The sequence below is a fragment of the Adiantum capillus-veneris genome, chromosome 11 (genome assembly GCF_014529385.1).
Source record: "Adiantum capillus-veneris isolate H3 chromosome 11, ASM1452938v2, whole genome shotgun sequence".
Taxonomy (NCBI): domain Eukaryota; kingdom Viridiplantae; phylum Streptophyta; class Polypodiopsida; order Polypodiales; family Pteridaceae; genus Adiantum; species Adiantum capillus-veneris.
Window position 1 is genome coordinate 44,887,705 of NC_140941.1, and position 11,398 is coordinate 44,899,102.

The 11,398-nt window shown below is 42.8% G+C and overlaps 1 protein-coding gene across 3 annotated transcripts; it reads right to left on the bottom strand.

Moving 5' to 3' along the window:
* Positions 1-8,053: 8,053 nt before the first annotated feature.
* LOC147447179 (uncharacterized) lies at positions 8,054-10,844 on the bottom strand. Of its 3 annotated transcripts, none has more exons than XR_015189599.1 (3): positions 10,687-10,844; positions 8,644-9,526; positions 8,054-8,332 (listed from the first exon to the last, which is right to left on the bottom strand). XR_015189599.1 is itself a non-coding variant. In XM_086523048.1 (3 exons), exon 3 carries the CDS (start codon positions 9,511-9,513, stop codon positions 8,770-8,772), a length of 744 nt encoding a protein of 247 aa, XP_086379174.1. In that variant the 5' UTR covers positions 9,514-9,526; positions 9,978-10,056; positions 10,131-10,672; the 3' UTR covers positions 8,054-8,769. The 3 variants fall into 3 exon arrangements, 2 of the variants coding, with proteins under 2 accessions (XP_086379174.1, XP_086379173.1); XM_086523048.1 differs by lacking the exon at positions 10,687-10,844 and adding exons at positions 9,978-10,056; positions 10,131-10,672 and having other exon boundaries at positions 8,054-9,526; XM_086523047.1 differs by having other exon boundaries at positions 8,054-9,526.
* Positions 10,845-11,398: the final 554 nt, after the last annotated feature.

Consider the following 11,398-nt stretch of genomic DNA (forward strand, 5'->3'; position numbering starts at 1 on the left):
AATTTCTTGCAAAATATGTACCTCGTACCTACTTGGCTTGATTACGGAGACGAAGCCTTGCTCCAGTGATGTCTAGAAAACAAGTCCTAACAATTTGCTTGACAGCTTCTTGAAAGGGTCGTCAATGGTTGGTCCTGTCGAGCACCTGCTGCCTCCTTCATCAAGATTAGCAACATGCCATGCCGATCTCCATGAGATTCTCAAGCACGACCATGCGTTGACCTTTGCCATGCATGAATGAGAACATTGCTCACTCAAGCCGTGCTTGAGTGTGAGTTGCTGTTGCTCATCGTGTTTTCAGAAAAACAAAAATAGCATGCTTTTGGGAATGCTCATGAGCCTTGCCAATGCCGTCAGGGTTGAAATTGTACAAGCATGGAAAAGCAAATTTCAGGCAGCATACATACCTGCTAAAGTACTCGCATCGACTTGCCTAATAATGTTTGCCTTACATGCCATTTGTCCTTGACAGACACTGTGAGATTTGTCCTTGACAAACATCCCTTGAAGCAAACTCCCTTTCCGCCATAATTCAAGGTCTTGAAGCTTGCTTGTACTAATCTTTTGGCCCGTTGATGCGAGTAATAATCACAAGCCTTGCTTGTATGACGAGAGCATGTAATTTAAAAAGTTGGCAAACACAATCGAAAGTTATTTCGTACCTCATAATGTACGTGTATCAACGTGTCATCTGGATTGCTTGGCTCGAATGTTAATGAACTTCGAACCGAGTATCGACATCATTGTTGCCTCGCAGCCTCGCTCGAAATCGTGTCGAACACAGTTGGTAAAATTTGCCATCAAGGAGTCCATATGGTAACCACAGCTTCAGACCCTTTAGCCGAACTAACAGCAGGCCTCGCCGTTGCATTAAAAAGTAACTTTCGGAAACCTATCCTTAGAATGCTGCAAAAAATCTTCACATATGGATTAAGAAAACCTTCGGAATTCGAAAATGGCAAACCTGATGATCATGGCGTTTGTGCGCGTGTTTCTCAAGCATATCTTCATATTGTTGATATCCTTGAGAAACATCCGGCATGCCTTATAACCGACTCGGCGAACATATGATTGTTTTATGGAGCATGATTGTCTCTAAGAATCTCTTGAATGACCTTGCTGAGATCTGCTAAAGTCATCTCAAATATCTTTGGCTCCTTAGCAATAGGCTTTAGGGTCATTGGTGGTTGATGCCCCAATGCTTGCGAGCTAATAGATTTAGGCTCAACAGACACTCTTTCTCCTTGAATCATTAAATTATCCTCCAATTGGATCGCATTGGTGGTGACTGCTTCCCAAGTGGTGATACCTCTACTGACTAGGCCATTGTAGATATCCTCATGTCGTAATCCCCTAATGAATCTATCGAGCAATTGATTATTATTGAAGTGCTCATTTGGATTATGACGAGAATTCAAATGTTTTAAGCGACTAATAAAGTCTCTCACCGACTCTCCTTCCTCTCGTTGGGCTTCTGGAGCTGAGAGGCTACACCCCAAAGCACTCCCTCTTGTATGTATTCTTTCAAGAACAATCTCCTAAGAGTAGGGTAAATCATTTTTTTCTTCCACCCTTAGGGTTCTATACCAATCCCCAGCCTTTCCACTTAAGGTTAAGCTTAAAGCATTACTCTTATGCAAGTCATTGTGTTCTCCTAGAGAATCTCATATTTGTTCAAACGCTTTCTGACATCCTCGTCTCCACTAAATTTTTGTGTGAGCTTGGCTATTTGTACTGCTTTACTTCTAGGTTCTCTATTAGGCGTGTTACGCATATTCTCAGCAATAGATCGACCTATAGCCTGAGCAAATGTTGCCAAGTCACCTAAGTGAGCAGGAACCGTGGGTGGAGGTGCTCCAAAGACTACATGTGGAGTAGGTATTGGAGGCTTGGCGCATAGGAAGCCCTTGGGTTCCACGTTTGGTACGCTATTGTGCCATGTGGCGGCCCAAAGTTCATATGTGTGGCCCTAGGCATAGCAAACGTCGGATGTGACATACTAATGCTAGCCAGTATGGTCCCATGGAAATAAGAGCTTGGGTGTTGTGATTGTGGAGCATAGGTAGTTGAAACAATGGGAGGGATAGGGACTACATAAGTACGAGGACCTATAGATATATACGATCAGTACACACTTGTAGGTATTGTTGCAGGCATTGAGCTACCATGTAGTGGTGCTTTACTAACAAATGAGGTCCAGGGCGTGTTTCTTGGCATGCCCATCATTGGGGTAGGCATGGTAGCCATGGCATCATCGAGGGAAAGATGAGCTAGACTTGGAAAAGTAAAGCTATCACTGGTGGGCTCAGATTGCACTGAGACCCCTGGTCAAACAACATATGGAGGATCCATCGGACTTACTGAGGGAGTCTCCATTTGCGATAAGATTGGTTGTTTAGCCTTCCCTGTATCCAAGAATCTCATGAGACCCGTTGAAGGCATGTGGATCCCCTTATTCTATCTCTCTAGCTCAATAACCCTATGGATGACCTCACAAACTCTTTGTTGTTGATCCTCCACACTAGGTGCTCCCGTTGTGGATTATAGGACATCTAACCAACCCATGTGATAGGTGTGACATGTGTATAAGTCGGTTAGAGTTTCCGTTTGTAGTTCGTACTCCAAGTTCTCATTTAAGAATGCTCCATCTAGGATTTCGGTGCTAGGAATGTCCTTTGAGCTAGATGTAATATTGCTCTCTATGGGTTGGCCCTTAGTGGTTGCTAAGTCAAGAGCACTCGATTGATCTCTTAGCAAAGATACTGACATAGGGGCTTTCGTTTTTAACTATGTTCGTTGCTCCGCCTTGCATAAGCTCTCAATTTCCTTTTTGCTAGCCGCGATGATATATCGCTCAACTTCTTGTACTTCGGCAAGGCTTCTACCATAAGGTAATATGACCTCGGAGGGGAATAGCTCTAAAGAGTTAGGGGGTGCAGTGAATGGAGTATTCACGTGCACATTCTCTAAGGGCATAGGGTCTACGTTGGTGATGAATGAAAAATTTACTTTCCCACCCCCCTCATTTGCATCGTTAGCTCCATGTTTGGAGCGAGTGGCTCTACTAAAGGTTTTCTTCAAGCGGCTAAGCACGCTCGGCTCGGACCGTGGACCCATGGCATGCATATCTTGGCTTGAGCTATTGGGATTAGGCATTGGAAAACTCTCCATGATGTCGTAGTCAGAGGAAGAGTCACTAGCCGCTATGTTTGGGTCTTGGTTTGTACTACCCTGGGTCCCCGCCTAGGACCCGGAACCTAAGGTAGATGGGCATTGAGAACTCGTGTGAGTCGAAATGGTCGCTAGTTGCTTGGCCTCTAGCACACGGCCAGAGCACAGATGCATGTGCCTTTGGCACCCTACAAGCGTCGGTGAATAACCTCAAAGGTTAACTGCCTGATCTTTTGGGCGTTTTGTACCCCGTTTTCACTCGTTTTTTATGTTTTTTAATGTTTTTTAATGGTCGGTTTTTGGATTAGAGCCTATGATAGCTCAAAACGAGCGTATCACTTAGGGGATCATGGTGTGCTTTACAGTACTACGTTTGGTTACCCGAAGCTCCGTTAGTCCTCAAAAAAATCGATTTTTACCTACACGTGAGGCTAAAATACATAATTTTAAAGGGAGACTGAGCTTGGGCTTGGGTATGGGCTTGGGTTTAGGGGATACTTTCGATCCCAGTCCTATCTTTAATTATATTTTTTATTTTCTTTTTTTTTGGAGAGATAAGGTCGTCGCGACCGCGTTGTGCACGCGAGCACACACACACCTAACCTACCTACTTACAACTAATACAGCTATTGTTACACACTAGCACACTACTACAGCAACTCATTAGCTAACACAACTACTTACTGTACTTTACACAGAACTAACATTATGGATCTACTACCTTAATCCTAACACCTTATCACAGAGAAAACACCTTATGAACAGAAAAAACACAGTACCTTTCAACGCCTTATTAACAAAACAATACACAGCAGCAAAACAAACTACTTCTCAACACACACACCTTCCTTCTCTACCTTTCCTACATTTCAAAATGCACCACAACGTAGCATAGAGTGCTACTCAAGCTTAATGCAAGGCATTCCTCGGCAGCGGCGCCAAAAATGTGCGCATATGTTGCACGTGTCAATGCAAGGGACTTGCCGATACACTGTGTGCGAGCCACAAATGGCTCCAAGTACACAACTAGACTAATCTTGCAAGCTCAAGAGAGCAAGGGTGTGTCACTCACCGCCCTACGCTCGTCTTCGTGGAGGATTCCTCGTCGCGAAGAAGGAGCTGCCGCTGTGACGCGCTCAACCGCTTCACCGCCACCGTGTCGTCGTCGCAATGCTCTCTCTCTCTCTCTCTCTCTCTCTCTCTCTCTCTCTCTCTCTCTCTCTCTCTCTCTCTCTCTCTCGCATACACACACACACAAGGAGATGAAGAAGAAGAGGATGGAGATAGAGCAAGAGCACTCTTCAATTGCACAACTGAAAGAATGAATGATTTTTAGGTTTAGGTGACTTTTATATGAGCGTGCTCCATTCACACTTGGGCGCCCCATACTTAGCCAACTAACCCTTGAATGTTCCTATTAGAGTGCGCCTCTCAACGACGATCACTCTTACCCTTTTCCTATTGGACCGACAAGCATAACCCATGACTATTAGAAGTGGACGCCAATGGTTAACATTCTCCCATAGTCTGTACATTTTGGATTCCTTTTGTTTTTGTTGAGGTTATAGTGTTTACGTTTGATAGATAGAGATAAAGCTCCTCCTGTCTTTTTGTGATTGCCCTTACGCTTTTTCTTGTCATCTTCAGTTTTAGGCATAGGATCCTTCTCTTTAAGCATTGTGAAACTTTCTATAAAACTATAACTTGGTCATCGATTGGACTTTGAATGCATCTAATTGAGTACAAATGCATTGATACATCCTCCCCTACTTCCATTACTAAGCTGTACAATTTCATTTTAGGTGAGACTTTTGAGTGCTTAGCAATATCTCCAAAGTACATCTCTAAGGTGATCTAAGCATCATCTACAATAATACAAGTATCAAGATAGTGCATAATTTTTCATCAAGTGAGGTGAGTAGGATGCCAAGATGTCTGGCTGCAAATTGTGCTTGGTTTCGCCTTGTCTCCACTCCCCTTCATTACACAACCTAACAACGGACCAAAGTTATTTGTCGATTAGGTAGCCCTTATTTTTTGTCAGGCCAGTATGAAGCCCTTGGCCGTTCAATTTATTAATTCCTTTCCCCCCCCCATGATGGTGCACCCCTATGTGTAAGTGAAAGGAAGGTCTTCACTCACGTGATTTGGGCACTGTGTAATCCTTTATGGCACTCATAAGATCATCTTCAAATGTGGCATACATAACAAGTACAAAGGGTGTAGAATAAGGGGCTTCAGTAAAGCATCGTGGCCTTAAGCGAGAAAGAACCCTTAAAGAGGTGGCACAAAAAATGACCCGAAATTGTTGTGGGAAAGGGTTCTTAGGCCTTAGGCCTTATGGCTCAAGTGGCTATTGGGTTTTGTTGATGGAAAATTGTCCCTATGAAGAGGTAAGTTCCGTACACAATAGGAACAACCCGATTCACCTTTAGGGCTAAACACGCTCTAGTTTTTCTATGACCAAAGCAACATGGAGGTTTGAGGGAGCATAGCAAATGTGAGACTGCCCTGCAACTAAACCAAATTAAGCTCTTTAAAAATAATGTTCTACTTTGATGAGGTTCCACATTGAACAGTTGATCATGAGAGGACTCCTCTACCATTCAATTACTGCATTGAGCGCCTTGATAGGTACCAGCAAGAGATGGACAATTGATCACAATTCATCAAGAAACAATCAATTCTTTAAAATGGTTAATTTGTTGGTGTGAAGTCAATGAACTAGTCGACCTTGCACCAAGAGTCACCAAAAAAGAAAACTATCTTGTCTCGTTTAGAAGTTTGCTCACCACTTTGCAGGTGTGTGCGTGCGCGCACACACACACACAGACACCAAATAAAGAGATTAATATAAGTCCTTGATGTCGTCTAAAATAAGAGATTGAGGAGGTTACATAAAGTTGGAACTAAAACCTTTTTAGCACTCACACTCAAGAAGTAAAACATAATTTTTTTTATTTCCAATAGTAACCAAGCTAAAATTGCACCAAAAACACTAGAAAATGACCTAATTACAAATGTTAACAAAGCATTAATCACCACCCTTATACACAAATAACCAAGCCCATGTTCTTTCTTCCATTTCAATTATTGTGGGTAGTGGCACCACAATGGTCCATATCCCATCATTCATTAGCTTCAAGAGGGGTATTAGAGGTTATGGAAACTTGAAATTGCAATGACAACAGCTAACGAGTGTCAATGTGATCTAGCGTAGGAGAATAGTGATTTCGCTTCGAAGCTAATTAGATTAGGAAATAATAATCTATTAAAGGCATTCATACCAGTTGTTGGTGCCAACAATTACGGAGGATAGGTTAGTGAATCATTCATAGCTTAAGCAACATTATTACCAATTAAAGAACGGTTTAATTAAGGCCCATTGCAAGAGTGTGATTAAACAATGAATACCAATTAAATAATGGTGTAATTAAGACCCATTGCAAGAGTATGATTGCACTATTATTCTTCATCTCAAATGTGCACATTGAGCGCCCTTAAATAGACAATGCAAGCGTCATCCTCACATGGCCTTGTAGACACATCACACATCTAGGTGGAAAGTTGTTCACAAACAAGTACAACACCACCCACACTCCCAACCCTTTCTACGTCGAAAGAGGACATTTCGGTTGATAGGTTGGCATCACTAGGTACGTCTAGCATTAGCATAGGCGTTAGCATTAATTGTTGGAGGTATTGATTCTTCTAGTGAATCAACAACCCGTCCAACAACATCAGCCCATCTCTACAAGGATCTCACTTAGGTGTGAGGACTAAAGGCTGGGTGCCCTTCCTTGATGGTGGCATACCTTTTCATGGATGTCTCGACTCTTCCACTATCTACTTGTCAAACATAAGTTGCACTTGACTGGCAAGCAAATTTTGCAATGTATAATCAGCCTACAGTAGTTTGTTGTTTGTTTGATGAGTCCAGTGTGGACCTTTTGGTTAGCCCTCCTGCCTTTAACTGTCTTGGTTATGCCACAGTGCTCACATTTCCCTTCATCATCTATGCTCCCTAAGTAAGCATTCTAGAAGCATGTATCCATTCTCACATTGTGGACGTTTTCGAATCTCCTAGATATGTGGCCAAAGATTTAGGATGTCTCTAGCTTCGATGGTGAGAGTTCCGACAAGACTGGGGGGACGTAGCTTGTGAAAATTGAGTAACCAAGCAGCACTCTTCCATGGCAACAGCACAAGGAACCCTTCCATGGCAATTCAACTAAGGTTCATCTTCACACACGAGGCCAGACTGATTACCACCAATGTATAATGGCCAGGACTTGTAAACGTACAGCAACTGCAATTATAAAACACAGCACCACATACGCACACTGACATGCTTACCTTTGTGTTGGCAAAGCCCAAGAAACTACTCCAAACCTAAGATTTAGGACACTAGCGTCTGTTCCGGAGTGTAGCCATGCTGCATCAACAACGCTTGAGCATAACTGAAGCCACAGGTGATTGTAGCATCATTTACTTCCATGCCCCACAAACGTCCGCTAGAAAAGTATGACCAAAAACTCAACTGATCCTAAAACAATATCAAGACAACTAAAACACGTTTATCAATATACAAGGCATCTGGTTCCTGTTTACAGTACCCGAAGTCAGCATAGACGAAAGCTATACACCAGCAGAAAATTTACCCCGTCAATCAAAGTGCAGCTCATTTTTTCACGTGAATTAACACCAAGCGCTCAAATTCAAAACCGACAGACCAACCCTGCGGGGGGGGGGGGCGCAAACTCAATATGCCTCAATACACACAGTTTCAAACACTCAGGAAAGTGGCCATGTCAACTAGAATTTCAGCCATTAAGTAAGGTGCCAAAGCATCAGCTAGGAAGCAAACCCTGCAAGATATAAGGGAGGCTAACTCCAAAGATCATTAAAAAGCTGAAGAGAACCAGTACAGCTCCAAGCATAAGAACCACAATTGAGCAGCATAGTCAGCCAATGCAAAACTTGTAATCAAATAGGTACACTGCTTGTTAGTATAAACACTCTTCCACTCTCCTGCCTCCAAGTGAGAGAGTCAGATTAGGGTGGCCTATTGAAGGTTCATGCCTCTCTGCAGACCGTTCTTGATATTAAGAGGACAGCAAGCCCTTCACACCGAAACCAACAGACAAAGACCTGCCAGCAACTGACAAAAAAAAAACACAATAGAATCAGTAACAACTGAATGAGCTGCCCAAGCCACAAGCTTAACAGAGGCACGGCCCCTTGTCAAAAGAATTACCAACAGAGAAAGGCCAGAAGCCAAATCTTCATCAAGAGCAAACAAGCAATCCCTACCCACTGAGACATGCTCCACAAAACAGAGACACGCTATAGAGGACGCTTATTCCTGAAACATTGAGAGAGAGAGAGAGAGAGAGAGAGAGAGAGAGAGAGAGAGAGAGAGAGAGAGAGAGAGAGAGAGAGAGAGAGAGAGAGAGAGAGAGAGAGCTGTACAACATTCGTTTGATCCAGTAGATTAACTTCTGTAGAGGAAGCGAGACTAAATTTCTCCTAGAATCCTAAAGCTTGCTCAGCACCAAGTCGCTTCCATGAACCTCACAACTAAATGGCAGATGACGTCTATGGCACATGCCCATCAACAACATCAGTCTGCAGTGGCTGCTGCTGCTGCTGTGTATGCAAATCCACTTTTTCTTCAGTTGCATGATCCTTGGCCAAAAAAGGCGTCTCCTTGTGATACTCTGTTGTTGCTGCTGTTGGCATCACCCCAGGCTCCGACGACGGGGGCTCCAAGGGCCTTTCCTCTTCCATCGGCAATGAAGCACCTTCAGTAGGAGCAACCCCTGTCGGGGCAGTTTCAATAATACCAGAATTAATAGGAGGAGGTGCTGCAACAGAGGGTAAAGCAGGGTTTGCCACACGCTCCTCGGAACATGGTAAAAGGGGTGCAACTTGTTCACTTCTGCTTATGAACTTCACACGTGGCGCAATGTCATTTGCCTGGGAAATAGGCACAGATAGGGTTGGCTCAAACACAGCCCCCCGTAGAACCGTTTGTGTATTCCCCACCCTTACTGTAAGGAGGTACCCAGCATCAAATGACCCGTCCAAAACTCCATGCACTTGTTGTCCCACAAAGGCACTGTCCACAGTTGGCCATGCCATATCCCCATTCTTGCGCTTAGGCTTCCGACCTCTTCCATCTGGCTTCGGGGGTGGAGGGATTGTGATATTTTCCCCAGCCGGTACTAGGTCGCGATTCTTTGGAGGACGCCCCTTTTTGCGCTTCGGGGGCACAAGGGTACTCAAGTCAGGCACAGGAGGTAGCAGTGGAGCTGCCACCACAACCTTCTCTTCATTCATATTCCCAATTCAGCTGCCAGAAATACACCACCACACTTACATATCAGTCTCTTTAATGACTAGAAAAAGCAATGCCATTGCCAACAGAAGACAGAGCTCATAACTTTATCTACATGGTCTTCAAACACCATTCAGGAAAAGTGTGTCTTGGCTTACACTTGTACTGCTCGAAATTTTAATAATGCCGGTTACAAGCAAGAGGAAAACTATATTTTCCACCAAAAAATTGCACAAAAATAGTGTTGAAAAATGAAAAAAAACAAGTCTTAGCAAAGCCCATATGGTTGAGTAACTTCTAACCATTATGAAGATTACTTGAACACCACTCCCAATAAACCGACACAAGCTAGACAGACAAGTAGGCATGTCCAGACATGCATGCACATCCACTTACGGTCATGTACACTACTAACAGGCAGGGACTCAATCCGACAACACAGAAAAACCAATAAGTCAATACATACCCATTCAAAAGATATCAACACCAATAACAGAAACTCGACCTCAAAAAAGGCCACATAATTTGCATTCCTCTGGAGCCATCTACACAATTGTCACGGTTTTCAAGCTCCAAGTATAAGCCGTCAAAAGAACAAGACCTTTCAAATACCGCATACCTCTCATGTAAACAAAGAAGATACCCATTGCTCTAAAAGATGTTAGTTAGACAAAAAAGGAAGTTAAACCAGTCAAGCATGGAGATCTCGAGCTTTATAGGACGAAACATAAGAGCAAACAAGAAATCAATCAATGCCAATTACATATAAGACATTATTCTGTAGAATTTGAGCTCGTGTGGTTGCTGCTTGGTTATTATATTCACTCGTCTAATATCTGCATACATGCACAATCAAATAACAGGGTTTATGTGCAATACTAGCCAGATAGTTTGATGCATTTTAAACGCCTGCGTATAAATGTGCAGATAAAGATGAAACGAACTACTACTGCCCACAAAGGCAGCCCGTCCGCAGATTCTGTTTATTCAAGAAACCCAATTCCACGAATACAAATAAAGAGCACTGAAGCAATGCAACAGCGCAAATGCACTGCCCATATACAAGTTAAACGCAGAAAGGCAGAAAGAAACCCTAAGACATGCACTACGCCCTCCTGAAGAAGCTCTTGTCCAGATAGCAGAGGAAAGAGCGAGAAACGGAAGAAAACCCCAACCTGACAAGAAATTCGCTGTGCTGTCTTCTCAACGACTATTGTTGGCGCTGCTGCAGCGAGTTTCGAAAAGCCTTTTATAAAATGTATACATTCTAAATCAAGCCCTAACCTTTGAACCTGACCTTGAAAAAAAATTTGTGGAAATTCCCACAAATACACCCCTCAGAATAGCAAAACTCCCCAAATTACCCTTATTAAATGGCAACACTTGCGAGAAATTCCCAAAATGCCCTCAAATTCTATCGAAATTTCCAAGAATACCCCGATGTTTTGCAGCTCCTTGTAGGAAAATCGGCTCTCCACCAATAGAAAATGATAGAATTATGATATTGGGATGAAATCCTACACAAAAATGCTAGTTATGTATGTGTTTATTGACAAAAATTTGTGCCTAAGGCACTTCAATATATACATCTCTATACTCAAATAAGATAAAATATGTGAAATTTGGGGCAATCCGTCCAAATTTGATGATTGGGAATGTAAATACTTTTAGAAGTATTTTGGGACTTTTCACAAAATACAAGGGTAATTTGATAATTCTTTCAAGATTTTATTAACTCTCGTAGAGGCCTACGATATGTGGCCTATGAGTTAAAAATATAAACAGGGAGTCGATGTCGTCCAAATGTCATAAGATACAACAACAACAAAAAGAGCCTTCATATTGATGTACTTGTGTCAAACATTGTGGATACATATGTGTGTGGTA